This window comes from Myodes glareolus, chromosome 15 (assembly GCF_982192425.1).
Source record: "Myodes glareolus chromosome 15, mMyoGla1.1, whole genome shotgun sequence".
In the NCBI taxonomy this organism is placed as follows: Eukaryota; Metazoa; Chordata; class Mammalia; order Rodentia; family Cricetidae; genus Myodes; species Myodes glareolus.
In genome coordinates this window covers 23,008,080-23,030,745 of record NC_142040.1, presented here as the reverse complement: position 1 = coordinate 23,030,745, position 22,666 = coordinate 23,008,080, and the positions used below count along the sequence as shown (strand labels likewise).

The 22,666-nt window shown below is 42.7% G+C and overlaps 2 protein-coding genes across 2 annotated transcripts in view; one reads left to right on the top strand and one right to left on the bottom strand.

Annotated features, from left to right (window-relative positions):
* The window catches only part of Iqgap2 (IQ motif containing GTPase activating protein 2), a 279,192-nt gene that overhangs the window by 183,194 nt on the left and 73,332 nt on the right, over positions 1–22,666 (top strand). Inside the window, exons 12-13 of the mRNA XM_048455961.3 lie at positions 1,432–1,556; positions 11,014–11,177. Coding sequence (XP_048311918.3) covers positions 1,432–1,556; positions 11,014–11,177 — 289 coding nt within the window. The remainder of the gene's footprint in view (positions 1–1,431; positions 1,557–11,013; positions 11,178–22,666) is intronic.
* On the bottom strand, positions 15,292–22,533 carry F2rl2 (coagulation factor II thrombin receptor like 2). Its single transcript, XM_048455964.3, has 2 exons — positions 22,326–22,533; positions 15,292–18,294 (listed from the first exon to the last, which is right to left on the bottom strand). Exons 1-2 carry the CDS (start codon positions 22,393–22,395, stop codon positions 17,246–17,248), a joined length of 1,119 nt encoding a protein of 372 aa, XP_048311921.3. The 5' UTR covers positions 22,396–22,533; the 3' UTR covers positions 15,292–17,245.

Sequence of the window (22,666 nt, the reverse complement as noted above, 5' to 3'; positions counted from 1 at the left end):
AAGGAAGGAAGGAAGGAAGGAAGGAAGGAAGGAAAGAAAGAAAGAAAAAAACATCAACAGTGGGGTATTTACCACTCTAATGGTTGTGGGACCTAGGAAAATGGAGTTCACAAATGTGGTGGCCTGAAGTCTCATGCAGCAGCCAAGTTTACTCAGAGCATTAGACAGTTTATACTCTGAGGGTTAAGAGAGGTTCAGGACAGGCTCCATAGCTGCTGGGAAGCATCACTGTCTTGAAAAACCAAAAAAGAAAAGAAAAGAAAAAGAGAGGTCACCTAAGTAAAGTTCTCATGAGTTGTATGTTATCCCAAAGACATGACACACATGGCAACAGCTTGTTTTTCCATGGAGGCATATAAATAAATAACAACAGCCAGTTGTAATGGACGAAGTAAACTCACTCCTATCTGCTACACCTGGGAGAGGCGCATTTCAAGAACAGCTCTGTGTTTTTGAAGAAACTGAGAAACTGAGGTCACAAGACTCTTGTCTTGGTTTCTTAGGCTTCTCCCAAGCACTGAGGATTCTCCTTCCATGGTTCATCCTTGGGTCATGTCCCACAGTGGGCCTGGAGAGATGGTGTAGCATTAAGATTGCATACTGCTCTCACAGAGGATCTAAACGAAGACAGTTCTCAGCACCCCCATCAGGCCCTAGCTGCCTATCATTCCAGCTCCAGGGGAGTTCAGTACCTCTGGCCTCCATGGGCACTGGCACACTGGCACACATCCACACACAGGCACACACGCTTATGCATCATTTTAAAATAAAATAAATTTTAGAAGAGTATCAATGCTGTAAGTCAGTCTAGTATGTGCTGAAAAGGCTGTACAAGATGCTTTCACCTGCCCAGCTCCTATTTGTCTAAACACCTCAGGACACTGTTATCCAACAATGGGGTCACATCCTATGCTTCCAGTCAGGCCTGCCCACCGTCCTCAATAAGTCAATTAAAAGTGGAAAAGAGGAAACAAGACTTATTCAACGTGGCCACAGAGATCCAGCAAAACCCCATGTTCATAGTAGGGGTCTTGAAGTGAAATCAGAGATTAGAGGACCAAGTGTATGCACATCTAACCAGTTTCAGATAAGGTGTGCTCCTGCCCACCACTGACCCATACCATCTGGCTTGACTTCCATCCTGTAAGGTGGTCTGGCAACTTGTTAGAACTGTGCAAAATCTCTTCCAGGAGACAAGTTCCCCCTCTGGCTGACTCCTTTTCCTTCTGCCAGAACGAAGGCCAGTTTCTTTGGGGTCCATTGTTTGAACAGTCTGTAGTCAGATTGAGAGACACAAAGTGTCTTCCCCTCTCTCTGCCATGCCGGTTGCAGCATCTCCGTTTGGCCCATAGATGAAACTTCAGATTTAGGGCGTGAGCAAGGAGTGAAAGAAGTCTGATGTGTGCGTTATCACTGTTTTCTCTTACACAGGTATGCAGATGAGTTACTCTCTGTTAAAAAAGAAGTGTTGTCTCAAGGGCAAGATACCTTAAGCTGGAACGAAATTCAGAATTGTATTGATATGATTAATGTCCAGATTCAAGAAGAAAATGACCGTAAGTATAGAGCTGCTTCCTTCTGTAACGAGTGGGGAAGCAATGTGTGTGGACTTTGTATTCTCTGGGTGAGCGCTGTGAGGGTTGGTTCCTGGGGATATCCTATTAACTCAATGTACATGCGTTGATTATAACAGATTTGTGCAAAGCACACATAAAGAGGTAGAAAAATAGATTAATGCATGTCCTAATTATTTATTGTCTTTACATAAACTGTGCTTCTGTAGTTGGATATCTAAGAAGACTTCATCTTTATTTTGACCTTTCATTGGCATGCTTCCCTGATCTTTGACACTTTCCAACCTAGGAATAAAAAGGTGGAATATAATACCTGACCATATGGTCATATGTCACGATAATTTGTTCTGTGTCTAAAATGGTGAACCGGCATGAAAATGGAAGAATTCTGAGAGCACCTAGCCTGATATCAGCCTGCATCCTCCTTCTTCCCAAACAGTAAAAACTGGGTGACTCCTGAGGCTGCCACACTTCTGTAGCATGAATGAACAAGTTCAGGCCTCAGGCTGTCATTTCCAACAAAAAGGAAGGCCAAGCTTGACTTGTTAGCAGCAGTGGATTAGAACCAATGAAATCTCTGACCTCCCTTCTAGCCAAGGCTTTCCCTCTCCTTCCCTCCTTTCCCTTCCTGCCTCCAACCTCTTTCTTTCTTCCTTCCTTTCTTTCTTCTTTGCTTTTTTTTTTAATCACAAAGTTCTCATTGTATCGTCCAAGCTAGCTTCAAATTCAAGATCCTCCTGTCTCCCCTCCCCAGTGTTGGGGTTACAGGCATGAACCCATGCATGACCCAGCTTCAGCTTTTTTTTTTTTTTAATTAGACACTGTGGGATTGATTTATGGGCTAGGCAGTGAGTTACTCTGATTAGCACAGGTCAATAGCACCTTGATTTGGTCACCCCAAAGGACTCCAGTTCATTTGTAGGGACATTTCTCTGGCGTCTCAGTATTCAGGACACCATCTACATAGGGAACCCAGGTTTGAGAAGTCAGGTGTCCATTCCCAGTCTCCTCCACAGTCCCTTTCAAATCCCGCTATTTGTAAGGTCAGGGTTGCAGATGGCTTTTAGTGCCGCAGCAGTTGGCTTCTCTAGCACGCTTGCTCTAGCTCACAGAGCAGGCACTTGTCTCAAGCCTTAACTCTTTCGGTCTGGTGAGCTCTGGTGAGGTAGGTGTCAGATCTGGTTCCCCTAATGTTGCATCTAACTCTGGAATACTGGATTCATCCGTGGTTCTTTCAGTCAGCTACTCTTGGCTGTTTCCTGTGAGCGCGCTGTCAAGTTTGCATTTTGTTATTCCGGGTCTCTTCCCCCTGGACTCCATCCCACTGAAATGGCATACCGCCTTCATGGCGTACAGTGGGTTTGGATTTACTATGACGCTGCTCTCTGTCCACGGTCGTGATTTCTGTCCTTCTCAAGCCCTGTGTATGACTAAACGTCTTTGGGAGCAGCTCAGCTTTCTGTTATCCTCCTGCCCATGTGAGTCTCTACAATCCGACACCTTGATGAGATCTTCTAATGTGTTGGCTTGGGAGCTTGGGGCTCTTGCCAGATGTTACTCTCTAGAGAAGCAGTGATTCGAGTGAATGTTCAGCATCTTGGGGTTATAGGCAGTGGAACTCACTGGTGTGTGTGTGTGTGTGTGTGTGTGTGTGTGTGTGTGTGTGTGTGTGGTGTTGCTGGTCCACAGTCCCCTTGCCATCTTTTTAGGCTTCCACATCTACACTCTTGAGTTTCCTGACTCAAAACAAATCATCAGGCGCCATCATTGTGTTTTAACTCCGCTGGGGCTGTTTTGCGTATTGTCTGAATATACTACCTACCCAAGTGAAGGTTGCTAATTCCCCAGCCCACAGTTGTTGCACCGTGTCCCTTGTCCTTCACACTGAGGAGTGCCGTCCTCAGCCTCTACTGAGGACAGAAAAACAAGTGTTTATATAGCTTAGATAGTTGACCTTTTGTAAGCAGAAATTATCTGTAACTAAAGTCTCTTGACTGCTGTGGCCATTCCCACAATCCATCAACGTCTTGTCATAGAGGGCATGGACTTATCACCAGGAAAAGTCATTTCAGATACTGCCCCCTTCCTAGCACTTGGGGACTTTCATACACAGTATTTAATTTACCTGTGCTTTGGTTTGATTGTTCTTTTTCCTCTTGTTAAAATGAGGCATTTTTAAAAAATTAACATTAAAAATAGGCATATGGGGACTAGAAAGATGGCTCAGTAGTTAAGAGCATTGCCTGCTCTTCCAAAGGTCCTGAATTCAATTCCCAGTAACCACATGGTAGCTCAATAAATATCTTTAAAAATAGGCATATAAAGTTTTAGATTTCCTAATGGCCTTATTCAAACATGTTTTTATTGCTCCTTTCCACACTCCACCATTTGGAAGCTTCTTGCCGTAGCTTCCTTTCCACTTCATGCCTTATTGCCATCTCTGTTCTCAACACCACTCTTATTTTTATTTAAAATTTCTGAAGTGTCATGTTTAATATCATATATTAAAGGGATAGTTTAAAAAGCTAAATATTAATTAAGCTTTGGTTTATATACTAAGAAATGGATTTCAATATGACATTTTCATCAATGTGCTTTGTGGCTCTCATCCATCCCTTTGACACCTTCCCCCACTTCCCCTCCCCCTCTCTTGCTAGGCCCCTTCCTCCCCTTAAAGGTCTCCTGTTCTGCTTTCAACATATGGGCCGTCTAGTAACCTTTAGACCTGTTTCTCCCTTCTCATAGTTCCTTTCTTCTTCTGCTTGTGAGACTAAAAAATACCTCTCCCATAAAAGTAAAAACTTTTAAATGCCTTATTATGACCAAATGAGAGTTATACAGTTACAAAGAGCTGGGGTCTTCATGGGAATTATGAAAGAACAGTATCCTGGCCTTGTCCTCCACACCCACTCCATGTGTCTGAGGTCCACGCCTGTGTCTGACTGGTGGCTCCCTGGGCCTGCAGCTAATGGAAGTGCTAAATGGAAGATGTATCCAATATCAGGCTGCTAAATATGTTCCCGGACTCTGATGTTCTGTTGACTTCTTCCTGGAAAAACCCACATTTCTCAACGAAACCACAGAGGAATATTATTTTACCCTCATATCCTCCATAGGAAAGTTTTCATATTTGAGTTGCTTTTAAAATTTGGTAAAGTGCCATTCCCTTATAGGTTACTCCATCCATTAGCTCATATACGTGTTCTCCAGGAACACCCACTGCCCCCTGGACTGGAATGTCATAGCACCATGCATAGTTCAAAGAAGCAGGTCATGGGCTCAGGCTCAGCAATCTGTTCATGTGGGATTTACCTTTTACATGTATAAACAGAAAAAGTGAGGCAGCTGTGCCCAAGGGGCTTCTGGGTAGGCTCCTTGGCTCCTGTGAGGTCACTCACTATGACGTCAACAGCTTGTGTTGTTAGATGCACTATCAAGAACTTAAGCAGTGATTTCCATCATGTCTGCCGGAATGCACGCCTTGCCAGGTGACGGGCCCTTAGGATGTGTGTCCATCCTCTTTCTCACACTTGGTTCTGCTAAGATCATGTTTGGATGGGGTGTTTGAAGGTATTTAGACCAGCCTGACCGTGGGGGTGTCCAGGGAATGATGGGACATCTCCTGCACGCTCCAGTTTACGTGTAGGACAGAATGAGAACAGTAGCCGGAACTTCCCACAGCTTGCCTCATGCTTGAAAATATTTAATTTGGATGTTAAAGAAATAGAGTTGCTTTTTTTATTATTATAATAGAATATCTCTAATCATTTGAAAGGACTCCTTTCCCTCATGGATAAGTCCCTTTATTCCTAGCACAGTGGTGTTTGTGAGGTCACCCACTAGAAAAATGTTAGCCTCCTTTAACTGCTAGAATAGAGGTGCATTTTTTAAAACTTGGAGGCATTGGGTCTTTATGGCTTATTATATTTGTAAAGTGTCTTGTGATTATTTTTATGAAAAATAATAGACACAATAAGAATATTTGGCTGTTGCAGTGTGTTTCCTAACTTACTGCTAGGCAATGTTTAGTTTCTCTACCAGGTCTTTCCATCAGCACCAGAGTAGGCATCCAATCCCCCATGCGTGTGTATGTATACAAGTGCATGTATGTATATGCATACAATGTATTTAAGTATATGTATGTATATGAGTACATGTATGCGTAGATGTATACCTACTTTTGTATATGGTTGCTGGGTGCTGGTTAATTTTTTGATAATATGGTAGTAATGAGAAGAGGCCTTCTTCAGACAGATCCATTTGGCTTGTAATTGTATAACATTTTCAGACTCCATCTCCTACCTTGTTTGTCTTTTATTCTAAGTCCTAATACAGCCTGTGTTCTAAGATATGTTTGACATTATACCAACTAAACAAGAAGGTATGCTTAGCTCTCCCTTGCCACATCCTTAAATTAGGGTTCAAGGCTAATAATGTCTAATAGTAGGTAAATAATGCAAGAAATTCACTATCTATATTTGAACCTTAAAACTGTCCCCAAAAATATGCAAGGCATTGTTTTTATATGGAGCCTGCCTCTGTTTGCCAGCCATATGTGACTATTTAAAATGATCACAGCTAAGCAAATATACATTCCGTTTTCGTTTGCAATAGCCTCATGCTATTCACTTCATAGTTACATGACTGATGACTGCCATATTGCACAAGACCAAACACGAAAAGGTTCACCAGTGCACAGAAATCCACTGGACAGTGCTGAGCTGTGTGGATTTCCATTCTACTTTTTCTTAATATTGTAGAAAATTGTTTGACTTTGAACTGTTAGTTTTAAGATCCTTTAACAGCTGCAAAAAAAATATATAGTAATACAAAGAGCAGAATGCATGCCTATAACTCTCCGGTGTTGCATTTCCATTTCTGTCCATCTCTACATTATACTTATCCTTTGATCCTCTCTCCTCATGTCTTGGTGGGGTGTCTAGCATTTCAGAGTCATGCCAAAAGTGGTTTCCTCTTGCTGTTCATATGCAAAAATATGCCTATTCTAAAAGTGTGCATTTGTTGAAATATAAATTACATACCATAATATTTGCTTTTTAGAAGTGAGTCTGGGCAGATGCCTCAGCAAACTGGATCGCCTTCCAGATAACCCTGGTTGGATTCCTAGGATCTCATCCACAAGGCAGCTCATAGCCCTTTTTAACTCCAATTCCAAGGAATCTGGTGTCATCATCTGTCCTCCATGGGCACAAGGCGTACATGTGGCACAGAGACATACATGCAGGCAAAACATCCGTACATATGTCTTTAAGTCCATAGTGGCCTTTTGTGTCTGACTTTAAAAAAATAAAACAACTCAATCACATTGTATTATGTATTAGTATATTTTTATAATCCTTTCTAGGTCAAAGAATATGGTAGTCTATAGAGATACATTTGTTTATCCCTTTACTATTTGACATAAATTTAGATTGTTTCTGCTTTTTAGCTATTATAAAAAACATGCTGCCTTAAACCTTCAAGTTTTTATGTTGATCTGGGTTTTCAATTAGGTGTTTACAAACAGAATGGCCAGATCACATGATAATTTTATATTTAGTATTTTGTTTTTTTTAAGCCTGACTATGATGCCCAGTTTTAAAGGCAGTGCTGAAGACTGAATCCCAGACTTCATACATGCAACATAAGCATTCCATGCCAAGCTGCAACCCAATCCCTCCAACTGAAGGGTTTTTTTTTATTTTATTGGTATTTATTGAGCTCTACATTTTTCTCTGCTCCCCTTCCTGCCTCTCCCCTCCCCCCTTCAGCCCTCCCCCAAGGTCCCCATGCTCCCAATTTACTCAGGAGATCTTGTCTTTTTCTACTTTCAACTTCCCATGTAGATTACATCTATGTAAGTCTCTTTTAGTGTCCAAATTGCTAAGTTCTCTGGGATTGTGGTTTGTAGGCTGGCTTTCTTTGCTTTATATTTAAAAACCACTTATGAGGGAATACATGCGATAATTGTCCTTCTGTGTCTGGGTTACCTCACTCAAAATAATGTTTTCTAGCTCCATCTATTTTCCTGCAAAATCCAAGCTGTCATTATTTTTTCTGCTGTGTAGTATACTCCATTGTGTAACTGTACCACATTTTCCTTATCCATTCTTCAATCAAGGGGCATTTAGGTTGTTTCCAGGTTCTGGCTATGACAAACAACGGTGCTATGAACATAGTTGAGCACATGTCCTTGTGGTACAATCGAGCATCCTTTTGATATATACCCAAAAGTGGTAATTCTGAGTCTTGAGGATGGTTGTTTCCTAATTTTCTGAGAAATTGCCACACTGACATCCAAAGGAGTTGTACCAGCTTGCATTCCCACCAGCAATGCAGAAGTGTTCCCTTTTCCCCACAATCTCTCCAGCATAAGTTGTCATCAGTGTTTTTGATCTTGGCCATTCTTACAGGTGTAAGATGGAATCTCAGAGTTGCTTTGGTTTGCATTTCTCTGATGACTAAGGATGTTGAACATTTCCTTAAGTGTCTTTCAGCCATTTTAGTTTCCTCTGTTGAGAGTTCCCTGTTTAGGTCTGTACTCCATTTTTTTATTAGATTATGTGATCTTTTGGTGTCCAATTTCTTGAGTTCTTTGTATATTTTGGAGATCAGACCTCTGTCTGATATGGGGTTAGTGAAGATCTTTTCCCATTCTGTAGGCTGTGTTTTGTCTTGTTGACTGTGTCCTTTGCTTTACAGAGCTTTTCAGTTTCAGGAGGTCCCATTTATTAATTGTTTCTCTCAGTGTCTGTGCTGCTGTGGTTATATTTAGGAAGTGGTTCCCTCTGCCAATGCGTTCAAGTGTACTTCCCACTTTTTCTTCTATAAGGTTCAGTGTGGTTGGCTTTATGTTGAGGTCTTTGATCCATTTGGACTTGAGTTTTGTGCATGGTGATAGATATGGGTCTATTTTCATTCTTCTACATGTTGATATCCAGTTATGCCAGCACCACTTGTTAAATATGCTTTCTTTTTTTCCATTTGATATTTTTTGCTTCTTTATCTAAGATCAGGTGTTCAAAGATGTGTGGATTGATATCTGGGTCTTCTATTCGGTTCCATTGGTCCTCCTGTCTGTTCTTATGCCAATACCAGGCTGTTTTCAGTACTGTAGCTCTGTAGTAGAGTTTGAAGTCAGGGATTGTGATGCCTCCAGAAGTTCTTTTATTGCACAGGATGGTTTTGGCTATCCTGGGTTTTTTGCTTTTCCAAATGAAGTTGAGTACTGTTCTTTCGAGGTCTTTAAAGAATTTTGCTGGGATTTTGATGGGTATTGAGTTGAATCTGTAGATTGCTTTTGGTAAGATTGCCATTTTTACTATGTTAATTCTGCCTACCAAAGAGCATGGGAGATCTTTCCACTTTCTGGTGCCTTCTTCAATTTCTTTCTTCAAAGATTTAAAGTTCTTGTCATACAAGTCTTCCACTTGTTTAGTAAGAATTACTCCGAGATATTTTATGTTATTTGTGACTATTATGAAGGGTGTTGATTCTCTGATTTCTTCCCCAGCCCTTTTATCATCTGTGTACAGGAGGGCTACTGTTTTTTTGGGGGGAGGGGGTTAATCTTGTATCCTGCTACATTGCTGAAAGTGTTTATGGGTTGTAGACGTCCCTTGGTAAAATTTTTGGGATCACTTATGTAAACTATTATATCATCAGCAAACAGTGAGAGTTTGACTTCTTCTTTTCCAATTTGTATCCCCTTGATCTCCCTTTGGTGTCTTATTGCTTTAGCTAGGGCCTCAAGAACTATATTGAATAAATATGGAGAGAGTGGATAACCATATTTAGTATTTTGAGAGCTGCCAAATTGTTCTCCAGTGTGTCTGTAGCACTTCCCATCCCCACCTACAGTGCAGACAAGTTCCTATTTCTCAAGCATTACCATCACTTCTTATGGTTGGTTTTTTATTACAGCCATTCTAGTGATTCCAAAATGAAATCTGTGATTTGCCTTGCATTCTCCTAATTACTAATATATTGTGTCTCTTCATTTACTTATTGAATTTGCGTGTCATCATTATATAAATGCACATTTAAATCCTGCACCCATTTTAAATTAATTTTACTGTCTTTTGATTATTGAATTATATGAGCTTCTTATAAATACCACGTATTTATCTTGTTGGATTTGGATAGTTTCAAATAGTTTGCCCCATTCTTGAACTTGCCCTTTAATTTTCTTTGATAGAGAACTTCCAAGCACAAAAGGTTTAATTTTGACAAAATCCTATGTACTTACTGTTTTTCTTTCTTTGGGCTCTTGATACCACAGCTAAAAAGATAATTACTCATAAGATATATTCCTATGTTTTCTTCTAAGAATTATATAACTTTTAGTTTTAGTCTTTACATCTAGGTCCGGGTTCTATTTTGAGTTCATTTGTGGACAGGATTTGAAGTATGGGTCCAACTTCATTCATATACATGAATGGGTAGCTAGTTGACCCAGCACCGTTTTCTTTTAGCAATAATCTTTGTAGACTTTTGTTTTTGCACCCTTGTCAAAAAAGTAATTGGCCATAAGTGGAAGGGCCCGTTTCTAGATCCCCGATTCTGTTCTGCACATTCATATGGCTTTCCTCATGCCAGGACTTGATAAAAATTAGTCACTGACTGGGTAATGAGTTTTAAATGGGGACAGAACCCCTAGATTTTAGGATTCAGACATAATACTGGCCCCTGTCAGTTGGCAGGATGAATCCATTTTCCTCTTTTTTCAGGATTGCTTTGGTGGTTGTTGCTCCTTGTGCTTTATGTACATTTGGGGGTCAGTTTATTACATTCTGATTTATAAAAAAACTCCTGGATTTTTATAGGCATTTTAACAGGTCAATTTAAGGAGTCTGTCTGTCTGTCTTTCTTTCTTTCTTTCTTTCTTTCTTTCTTTCTTTCTTCTTTTCTTCTTTTTTTCCTCCTTTCTTTCTTTCTCTTTACTTTCTTTCTTTCTTCCTTTTTTTATTTATTCATTCATACAACTCCTCCAGACCACAGCCTCCCCTGGTCCCCTCCTCCCAGTTCACCCTACTTGAGGAGTAGTCCTTCCTTCACAACACTGTCTTCAACCTGCAGCCATGAGATGCCTTCCCCTGGGTTTTGGTTGCCGCTGACTTGTTTCCTAGTTTTTGGTATACATGTGTTGTTCTTCTCAAATCCTCCCTGAATGTACATGACTTTGACACTGAAATGAATTTGTGGTTAGAATCTATTATGAATTGAATTTTAAAATGTAATTTATTTATTTAATTTATGTAATTAATTAATTTCATTTTAAAATGCACATTGGATGCATGTGGAAGTGCAATTGATTCTGTGAATTCACCTTATATCTTATCTCAGGCCTTCCCATGTTTGTTTTTCGCTCTCGGTAGCATGTAACATGAGAGAATGTGTAACTCTCTGTGACTTAGAAAACTTGCTCTTCTCTCTGCAGGAATGGTGGCTCTCGGGTACATCAATGAAGCCATCGACGAAGGGAACCCTCTGAAGACATTAGATACCTTGCTGCTACCCACCGCTAACATCAGAGATGTGGACCCAGATTGTGCCCAGCACTACCAGGATGTTTTGTTCCATACGAAATCCCAGAAACTCCTGGTATGTTCTAGAATGTAGAAGTTTGCGAGATGGAAGACTTTTGATCCGTCTGTCATAAATCTTATGAGCTTTTTATCCCAGTGAATGAGGATGGAGACAAGGCTGTTTTCCTGGTGCCGAGCATTAGAGAAAAGTCCAGACCCAGAGTGATTGCTTCTACTCCTCCACTGAATATGCAGTTGTAGGTGAAGTCTTTCCAGAGAGCAGTTCCTTGGGCATTTCCTATGTATCCATGCCATGCGCAGCATCTGGTGGGGCAGGGACTGCAGAGGACACATGATGCTATTTGAAAGTTTTCTGTCCCTACAGTCTAGATGGTCAGGAACTTGCTGGTGCATCACTGTTTCATAGGGAGTGGTAGGAGAGCAGGAGAGAATCAGGGTTGAGATATTGTGCTCAGAACCTTGAGAAGTTGCCATGGAGATAGAACAGTAACTGCGCCTAAAGGAGAATGAAGAGGTGATTGGGCAGGTGGGTGAGGAAGTTGGCATGGTATGGGCAGTGCCGATGGATCATATCCTTACACTCAGTTCTGAGCATGGGAGGTCACTCGCCTGGAGTCCTCTTGAAGAGCAATGATGTTATTCACATCTGAATTTACACTGAGGGGGTCTCAGGAAGACTTAAGGCTCTTGGAAAGATACTGGGCTGAATGTTGAGACTTATAGGACCTGTTGCCCAAGAATGGAAGTGATGCTGCCAGGTACAGTAGCCATTTCTGTCATCCATATTCTTAGATGCAAACCCAGCTGGTAGGGCTGGATAGCTCCCCCATATACACCTTCAGAGCCCAGGATCTGCCTCCTCTGGGGCAGGAAAAGCACTCTGCTTAGAGCACATGTGGACCGAGCATCTCCTGTTTGCAGGCATGACAGTGGTAGTTAAGCATCTCTTGTTTAATTCTCGTAATAGCCCTGAATCATTTCACCATCATCACGAGTTCTGAGATAATGAACTAGGAGTTAAATAACTGTGTCCATGGCAGACGGCAAAATAACAGCATTGAGAGAGAAAGTTGCTTGCTTTGGAGACAGGCAGGCACCATTTAGATCCTGGCTAACTGACGTTAGACAGACCGCCGTGTCTCCATGTGCTCATTTTCACATGCATAAAATTAGAATCATACCTGCCCTCAAGTATTATAATGAGAGTTCAACAAGAATACGAGATGTGTGCATGTGTTCTTATATGGCAGTAAATTAATGATATTGTAAATGCATACATTTGTTTTTATTTTTTAAAATTTCTTTTGTTTTTAATTATGTGCATCCACATGTCGATATGAGTCCATGAGTTCAGAGAATGTGCTGGGAGACCAGAGGTGTTGGATTCCTCTGGAAGCAGAGTTGCAGGTAGTTGTGAACTGCCTGATGAGGGTGCTAGAAACCCAACTCTGGCCTTCTGGAAGAGCAGCCAGGGCTTGTAACTGCTGAGCCATCTCTCCAGCCCTGGGTGTATGGTTTTTGTGTGTATGTGTGTAGCTATAGCATTTACTATAGAGTCCAGCACGAAACAAGCCGCAGCCTGTTTGAGTATTATTAAAGATGCCTGTGGTTGATTCCCTGCCCTCTTTGAAAGGTAATTGCCGTGACTGTTCACCTGACTGGGAAACACATACAATGGATATTAAGACAGGTGGGGAAAGATACTCCTTACAGCAAGAAGGAAATACCAAAAAATGACCTTAATAGATTAGTTTTCCATGGCACTGCTGGGGATCGAACCTACAAGGCATGTGCCCTTCTTCCACTAAGCTGTGTCCCCAGCGACAATCCATAATTTTTCTCTCATCCTGGTTTTTTTTTTTTTTTTACCAAAAGAGGGAGAGAGGAGGAGAGGGAGAGAGAAAAGGAAGGAAGGAAGGAAGGAAGGAAGGAAGGAAAGAAGGAAAGAAGGAAAGAAGGAAAAGAAATCTGATTCATTTCCTTCAGCTGAGTCTTTGTGTATTGGTTTTCATTTGCTTTTTCTCTTAATCTCTACTAGGTTCCTAGAAAATTACAGTGTACATACTTGATGGCATTTCTGTGCATTGCCTTCCCGCAATCTAGCCTTGGGAAATAATAGGAATAAAAAGATATTGCTGCATTACAGTATGGAGTAAAGATTGTTCCAAAGCATACAACTATTAAGCGGTATAGTGAGCGGCAGCTTCATGGAATGGATACTAAGGCTCATCAGAGAGAGTGAGGACAGGGGAGTGGCTATGGAAGTTTCTGGATATTCTGTGTAAGCACCAGGTTCTCTTTGTGTCGAGACTGAGTGATGAACATGGTAGCGTATACTTAGCAAAGCACATTTTCTATGTCTAACCACTGGAGAAAGTGAATCACGAGCAATTTAAAAGTTGAAAGCTTTATTTGACACTTGAATTTTACTCTCATTAAAGTTTGGATTTGTTAGCCAGGTGATGGTGGCGCCTGCCTTTAATCCCAGCACTTGGGAGGCAGAGGCAGGCGGATCTCTGTGAGTTCGAGGTCGGCCTGGTCTACAAAGAGCCAGTTCCAGGACAGACTCCAGAGCTACAGAGAAACTCTGTCTTGAAAAAAAACAAAACAAAAAAAAAATTGGATTTGTTTTTGATGGTTACATACACACACACATACACACACACAAATTAAGTGTCCCTTTTTGAATAAAAAAAAATAAGAAGGAATGGAAGGACATGACTACCCCTAGGTGTGGTGGAGGAGGAAGTTTATTACACATATGTAGGAGAGCACAGTCAGAAGCAGGGACATCTGGGAAAGTCCAGGGTGAACATGGCCAGACTGAGCTGTGCCATGTGAGGGGAGGGGAAAAGGAGAGGGAGGAACCAGGTGCAGCAGCCAAGAGACCCAAAGAGGGTAGACTAGAGGAACAGATAACCAAAATGGTTAGATTATATAAGGAAGGGCAACTGGGGGAATTTAGGGTAGGGGGTGGGGTGTGCCAGCCAGGAGAGCCCCCATATCAGGTAGAGACTGAAGGATGTAGGGAGAACCCGAAGGCCGGGTCTACTTTGATATATTAAGTAGGCACCTCAGCTGTTTGTCTGGGTATGAAACCTAATACTTGGTTGTTTGGGTTTTGGTTTTCTTGTTTGGTTTGTTGGTTGGTTTGGTTTGGATTTGTTTTCGTGTGTTTTTGAGACGGGGCCTTACTATATAAGTAGAACTCACTCTGTAGACCAGGCTGGCCTCCAGCTCACAGAGATCCACATGTGCCTGCCTCCCACGTGCTGGGATTATAGATGTCTGCCGCCATGCCGGATTTGTGTGTGCTTTCGACCAGTAAATATTGTCCTGTTCCAGCGGGACAAACTACTGCAGTCAATGACTCAGCTTTCAAAATGAATTCCTTTCACTGAAGTTTTTAGACTCTTAAAGCTTGCTTTAGATCGATTTTAATTGCTTATTTTGAGGTTTATCTGACTTTTACTTCGTTACACTTATTTATGTCTTTTATTTGTGTGTGAGTGACAGACTTCCAGTAGAGGTCAGGGGGTAACTTGCAGGTTTCAGTTCTCTTCTTGCACAGGGCGGGTTAAGGAGATCACGCGTGTCACATTTTGGTAGCAAGTGTCACCCACTGAGCTGTCTTGTAACCTTATAAAGTCTTTTAATATAATGCTTTTGTACAAGTATCTATTGTTCGTTGAGCATATTCCCCCTCATGCCTCTCAGCTCTGACCCTCCCCTTCCCCTTTGTCCTCCTTAGACAGTCCACCCCTGTCATTTTATACCTGCACATATACACGACTTTGCTTCTTTGTATAGAATCTCGGCCCCACAAAGGGTGAGAGAGAGAGAGAGAAATATATTTTTTTCTGTATATTCTGAGATGGCCTAATTTGCTTAATATGATGATCTCCAGATGTTCTCATTTTCCTGCAAATGGCATGGCTTCCTCCTTAAAGGCTAAAAATGCTCGCTAGGAAGGGAAGCTTTCTCCAGAACTTGCCTTAACCACTCCTCTGTTCCTGGGCTCCTGCCAGGTTCTTTATTTAGCTGACGTGAATGGTGGTGTAGGAAACATGGGCAGGCAAGTGTCCCTGGGAGGTATGGACCTGGAGGCCTTCGGGTAAATGCATGCCCAAGTTTGATGAAACAAGAAGCTATAGATACTCTCGACAATGTTCGCTTAAAATGTATTTTTATTATTCCGTGGATTATAACAAGACTTACAGCTTCAGCCCAGCAATGCTGCATACTCAGAGGTTCCCTCAAGTCCATTTTTAGTCACTAGTGATGCTCCCCCATTAGCCACTGATATCACTTCTCCCATTCGTTCCCTCGGGTAAGGGAAATGGCTTATCTACAGGAATAATCTGGAGATTTAAAATATAATACCATTTCCCATTAAAACAAAGGGGGATGGAAGTAGCTGGAGACATTATTTAAATTGCTAAATGGCCGGGTGGTGTGGTAGCACAGGCCTTTAATCCCAGCACTCATGAGCCAGAGGCAGTCGGATCTCTGTGAGTTCGAGGCCAGCCTGGTCTACAAGAGCTAGTTCCAGGACAGGAGCCAAAGCTCCACAGAGAAAACCTGTCTCAAAAAACAAATAAATTGCTAAATGACTTTATGAGGGTATTACTGTTTAACTTCCTTATGATGTCATCTCTTGTCATATGGGATATACTGGCTTTTCAGTTTGCACTGAGTAGACCTCTGTGCGGCTTAGATGCATTGGGTTTTATTCTGTCATTCAGCCACATGCTATACAAAGGATGAAGCTGACCCCACAGGGCATGACCCTAGAATGACCACAGGAACCTCAAAGTGGGGAGGACAGACACCACCTTCTCCATCATCCCTCCCAGGTGGCTTCCAGGACCCCTGCAGATTCCGAATCCCTGCAGCAATGGTACTGTACTTGGCTACAGCCTCTCCCTACCCTCTCGTTCATTTCACATCACTTCTGGATGACGTTAGCAACGCTTAATCCAGTGGAGATGCTGTATAAAGAATGATGCAGGATAAAGGCTGCCCAAAGACGCTGTGTTGTGTAGGGAATAAGGAAAAGTCCGTTCATGTTCAGCTCATAGAACTCTTTTCATACAAGGGTTTTTGGTCTGTGGTTGTTTGAATCTGTAGGTGGGACACTTGTATGTACAGAGATTTATGATAGAGAAAACTTAATTGCTTATGGAACTAATAGTCATATGCAAATGAGCTTAGCAGGCTTGTGTGTATAGAAGGGCCATAATTATAAGAAAGTGCTTTAGAAATCCAGATGAAGAAAATGACGCTTCTAGTTTGAGAGTAAAGGAAGAACGGTCCTTTAAAGACGTGGAAAGCTGAACAGATTAAAGCAGAGATGCTAGAATGGGCTTTCACGGGGCAGCGGGAAAGGGAAGGAAGGACGGGAGGTGAAGTGAGCAGGCCTGGTGTATGACTTCACAGGCCACGTTAGGGAACTGGCCAGGAAAGCCACCCTCGGGTTTGTCACTTGAGGAGCCGTGCGGGGTCAAGGGAAGTGTTTGCCTGATGTATTCAGGATACTCAGAGAAGGCGAAGTGAAGGCTTGGCCAGCGGTGAGGACAGCCGTGTAAGACAGGGGTGGGATGAAGGCAAGGCCCCAGCGAGGGACAGGGTAACTGCTCCAAGAACCACAAGTAATGCTAAATCCCCAGGATGACAGTGCCACTCACTGGAGGAAAGGGAGAATTTAAAGCTTGGAGAATAAGGAAGGCAAATAGAAATGTGTCCGTTGTCATAAGGAGAATAATGATAGTTTTGCTTAAGATTAAGGCATTCTTAAAATATTGGCAAACTATTTTTAATCCTAATAATTTTACGACATTTGATGTTTGAAGCACAATTTCATAGGAGCGTTGAAATGGAACTCTTGCCAGGCCTGGTTTTGTATGCCCTTGATCCCAGCACTCAAGAGGCAGAGGCAGGCAGAGCTCAGGTCTTTTGAGGTCAGCCTAGTCTAGAGAGTTCTGGGCTAGCCAGGACTACACAGTGAGACCCTGTCTTTTAAAAAAAAAATTAAAAACAAAAATAAAAAATTGAGCTGTTAGTGCCATGCGCAAGTCAGCCCAAGCGTGTGTATTTTCTCTAAGATGATCTTGCCCTTGTTGGCTAAGAAGTAAGCTGGTCTACAATGTTTGACATGACAAAGTAAAGGAATGGATCTAAGCAGCTGTTCAGGCTACCCAGGCACAGAGCTATGAGATACATAAAGTACAAGCTATCCGTGTGGTTATAATAGTAGTTGGCGTGGTGGACTATGAGTATAATGTTGGTAGGAGCAAAGCAAATTGTAAAAATCACAAGGATGAGGAGAACCGCCTTGATATACCTCAGCCATCTGCGGTCCTGGGCGTTCAGTTTGCGGATGAGAGTTGTGTAGCAGTAGACAATGATCACAAAGGGGACGAGGAATCCGAAAAACGCTAAGGCGATGAAGTAATAGAACTGGAAGGGAGACGGGGACTCGCAGGTGTTGTGGACATCGTGGCAGGTGGTGACCTCTGGCTGGACAAGATGGTACTCCTGCTTCAGGATGGCAAAGGGCAGCATGTATAAGAAAACCATCACCCACGCCAGGCCACACATGAGCAAAGTGAAGTTGCGTTTGGGCAGCTTCCGGTACATGAAAGGATGGACAGTGGCCAGGTAGCGGTTGATGCCCATGCAGGTGAGGATCAGGATGGAGCAGTACATGTTGCCGTAGAAGATGACCGTGGTGATCCGGCACATGGCCTCTCCGAATACCCAGTTGTTCCCGTTGAGATGGTAGGCGACCTTAAACGGCAGCGTGACACAGAAAAGGAGGTCTGCGATGGCCAGGTTCGTGTGGAAGATGACCAGACAGATGGATTTGGTCCTTGAGGAGAGTTTCCACAGGGTCACAATGTTCGCTGGCACACCAACCACAAACACCAGAATGTAGATGGCGGGTATCAGTTTGGTACTTAGGGAGCTTCTCAGGTATCCGATGGTAGCATTGTTCACACGGAGAGTTGAAGTACTCCCCTCGGGGCATCTCAGTTTTACAGTTGCGGTGGCTCCGGTCCATCCCTCTATGTCAGAAAGCGGGAAGTCTTCATAGGTATTTGGGGGCTCTCCATTAAAGGTCTTAATAGTTAAGGTTGGATTGGCTGAGTTCTCTGGGATGTTTTTCATACCTGCAATTGAAAGAAAATATTACATATGATTATTACATATTACATATATCCTAACTGTGGTTTGGATAAAAATGAAATGTTGGATGCTTCATGATTTCTGTAGTTATAGAACCTGGGGTCATGTTTTAGAAATCTCTATAGATGATGTAACCCACAGGCATGTATATAATAAGTATAATATGCCACATGCTGTGCTTTCCTGTGAGAACTAGATATCAGTCAGGACTTTAGAATAGCGCTCCAGTGGTTCTCAGTCTGGGTCGTGACCCCTTTGGTAAAACTCCATCTCCAAAAATATTTCCTTTGCAATTTATAGCGGTAGCAAAACTGCAGTTTTGAAGTCGCAATGAAATAATTTTATGGTTGGAGTCACCACAACACAAACTGTATTAAAGGGTCGCAGCACTAGAAAGGTTGAGGACCACTGTCATAGATGAGACAAAACAGCACAATGGGATATTATAGAAAAAAATGTTTTATTGCCCACAAGCTATCAGGAGATAGTTACCAATGAGTATTCAAGCAAACTCTCACTGAAAAGGTAAGGCTTGAGCAAAGACTTAAGGTAAGCAAGCTGCAGAGGTGGAACTTGCTACATGAGGTGTGTTCTCACGGTGATGGCTGGGCATGGGATCTGGGAATGGCCAGTCCGTTTGATTCGGACAATGTCAGTTGCATACATAACAGTGCTATGAAGTTATAAACTCCGCTGCCGTTGACGAACAATACCGAGACCAGAGGAGAAGTGTGTGAGCATGCTCTGTCTTGTGTTAATTTGATACATCTAAGAGATGAAGTTGAAAAAGTCTCACAATTAATTCCCGAGGGGACCCTAAACTGTCCTCTGAAGCCATGATCTATTCGTACATTCCAGGGTTGCACACAAAGTCTTTTCCGTTTTTTGTTGGCAATCGAACACAGGGCTTCTCAATGCTAGGCAGCTGCTCTACCACTGACCCACACCTCCACTCTCTGCATGCAGAGTCTGCAGAGGGATGACTCTTGTGGGATATAGAATAGCATTCCACTCACCCCTGATCCCACCTGCTATCCCGCGGAACCTAGGAGATGCTTCCTCACATGGAGAAGGGGTTAGTTAGGTATCAGGAGATGGGACAGAACCCTAGATTGGCCATGTGATCTAAATGCAATGCTACAAGTGCTTATACATGTGAGGCAACAGGATCAGAGTCGGGCTTGAGGTGATGTTATTGGCTTTGAGGTTGGGAAAGAATCCAGGAGCCAAGGAGCACGGGCAGTGTCTCAGGCAAGAACACAGATTCTCTCCTGGAGCATCTAGAGTGAACACAACCCTAGCAACACCTTGATTTTAGGAATTTTGACCTCCAGAGGCATCAGATGGTCAGCCTGTGTCATCTACAAGAACATTTATTATAGCCTGCACAGGTGTTTAAAAGTGGGTTTGGTGGCAGAAGGTTATGATGGTAAGAAATTCAGGGCAGGGGGACCTGATGTGCAGACTGCTGACCAAATTGTTCAGAATCTAAGGGTGGTGAGTCATTGAAGTAGAGGCAAGACCGTAAACAGGAACTCGTTGTTACGCTGGACTCAGGGCCATCTCATCTGATTGGCTCTAGAGGGGCACCTGCAAGCAACATAACTGGAGGTTTCCATTCCGAATGACTTGGAGGAAGAGGGCGCTGTTTATAACTGCGAGCAGGCCAGAGTGAGGGGATAAAGTGGGAAAGGAATTCAGGACCCGGGTTTATAGGAGGGTTGTGTGTTCGGCTTGTTGAGACAGGGTCTCACTATAACCACGCCTAGCTAAATCTCAGGCTGTGGTATGACCGAGCTGGGACAGCTGGTGGAATGTTAGTCTGTAAAATGTTGGGCAAGCAGTTCCAACACTGGATGTGGCATTCCCAAAGGCCAAGAGCAAATATGGGGTGTGCATGCCTTAGTCACAGGGTCTGTGGTTAAATTAGGAGAGTGGGGAAGTGGCCTAGGGAGAGGTACGGGAAGAAGGAATGCAAAGATGGGCTTCAGGAGAAATACCAGGTTTTAAGAGAAGGCAGAAAAATCAAAAGATGAAATTACTGTGATGACCTAAGGAGTTAAAAATGGATTTTTAAAATGGAAGAAACATACCAACTATGTGCGGTAGATACTTGGCATGACTCAGCTTGTTCATGTTAATAATCAGTTCCTCGAAAACCAATTTAAACCTCATACATTCCAACCTGAGAAGCGACTTCCCTACCACTGAGGTCCTGGCACAGACCTCATTTTAACATTTTTAAACATTTGAGGATGGTGTTCGGTGGTCTGTCCTCGTTCGAAGCCAGACCTGATTTAACCTCTGGCCTTTGCTCCCAGGTGTAAACTCCTCCATACCGCGGAGTCTGCACAGGCTGAATTCAGTGTATCAGGTGGGGTCAGTGTTGTCTGAGCAACTGCTCTGTGAAGGTGACCCGGGGTCGTTTAAGGAAGGAATCATTTGGAAGATAGCGTTCTGTGTATCTGTGCTAAGATGGAGCCTTGGAGGAACGTCCTGTGATGTTTGAACTCAGTCACTCAAACCCTTCTGCACGTTGCCTTTGGGAAAAGTCAAGATATCCCTCAAAACAAGTGCTTTAGCACGTTGAGCAGAACGGTGTGTACACATTTCTTCCCTCCAAGGTCTGGTGAGAAACCTGATGAAACCACTTGTTGGTTAGTTTTCAGATGAATCCTGTCTGTGATTGAGCAAGACCCAGTATTTACATACTGTTTCCATGACCCAGTATCTACATACTGTTTCCAGGAGGTCTCAGGTGTTGCCCCCACCCCCATCTATGCCTTCCGTGAGTCCGAACCTAAAAAACTAGTGTTTCTTGTTAAATATTATTCATATAAAAAAAATGACTAGGGTTCTTTGGGTTTTGTTTGGTGTGATGTTTCTGAAATGCTCTCCACTTGGGAGAAGGCTTCAGAGTCTAATCCAGAGAGAACGGCCCTCTGCTTCCTGATGACATATTTTCCCATCACGTCTCCCCATAGCAGGAGGTGAATGAATCCACCCCCAAGTCTCCTTCCAAGTTCTCCCAAGCTCTACTGGCATCAGGAAGGAACCCTCTCATGTAACGCATTTCCTTGCAACTGTGGCTCAGCATTTTGGCTTATCCTCTCAAAGGAACCATAAACCTCTCCAAATCCTGCTTATTCAGCCCCTGCCGTAGTTTCCCTTAAGCACTCTGCAGGGGATCTCAGCTTTGCAGAGGTTTGTCTTCTGTTTAATTTTGGTTTCATTCTACATCCCCCTCCTAACACTGCTGATGGCCCTGTGACCTGACAGTGAGAGAGAGTTCTGGATGCAATCCTGTCTCAAAGTAGTTCATTTCAGAGCAAGCAGGAATGATGGGTAAAATAGACATGTTCAAGGCAAAATAATTATTTTGGGGAGATTGTATTTCTAAAATTATCCATAGCTAAATTAAGCATAATCATAGCATATACATATATACATTTGTGTACAAACACACACACACACACACACACACACACGTGTGCCTGTGTGTGAGAAAGAGAGGGGAGAGAGAACTCCCTGATACTAAAACCTTAAGGGAAAAAAAAGGTATTTACTTTAGAAACATTGTTAACCTTCCTGACTGTTGAAACCAAATGACACTTTGTGACAATATTTTTCCCCACCTGTGCCTCAACAGAACTTATAAAATTTATAAATGTAAAAGGATTTATAATCCCTTGAAAAAATACAATCTTTTCGAAATCAGGAAATTTCATAAATGCAAACACTTCTCACAAAGAAAGATGCTTTTTGACTTAATTGCAGATACAGTCTTAACTCTGCCACAAATGTGTAACTGCTAATAGAGAACAGTTGGTCTTTAACAAGGTGACTTGGCAACAAACTTGAGCTACCTCAGTTATTCCTCCTAGTAATAGCCCAGATCGAGCTCTGCCTTTGGGTTCACAATTCTTGGGAGGCAACAAGAAGAGTAGGTTCATTTGACCCCCACAGCACAAATGGTCCCCGTTCCCACCCCGTCCTATTCCAGAAGAGGACTTACCACTCTGGCAGAAAGTGGCCGGCAGGAGCAGCAGCCAGGCAGTAATCAAGATAAGGACCTTAACTTCCATGTCCTGAAACCCGATTATGGAACGTTGTCAAGTGTGCAAAGTCACAGAGCAGATTTCCCTCTGATCCATGTATTAGCAGCAAGTGGGAGCCTGAGAATCGTCCAGCCTACACTATGTGGGCAGGAACTTGCCCTGCCTCTGCAGGGAAAGGATGTGGCGGCTTGACGTTTCCTAATGAGTGACTCAGGCTAAGCCTCACTGAGTTGCACAATCCATTAACGCCTCTTAGCCCCTGCCATTATTTCTTTAGAACCAGTGCTGTATTTCTCCC

Excerpts from the sequence above, each read along its gene's own strand:
- F2rl2 (XM_048455964.3), bottom strand. The coding sequence starts at position 22,395 with ATGGAAGTTAAGGTCCTTATCTTGATTACTGCCTGGCTGCTGCTCCTG. Across the intron at positions 18,295-22,325 it reads GGCCACTTTCTGCCAGAGTG|GTATGAAAAACATCCCAGAG; the intron begins GTAAGTCCTCTT and ends TTTCAATTGCAG.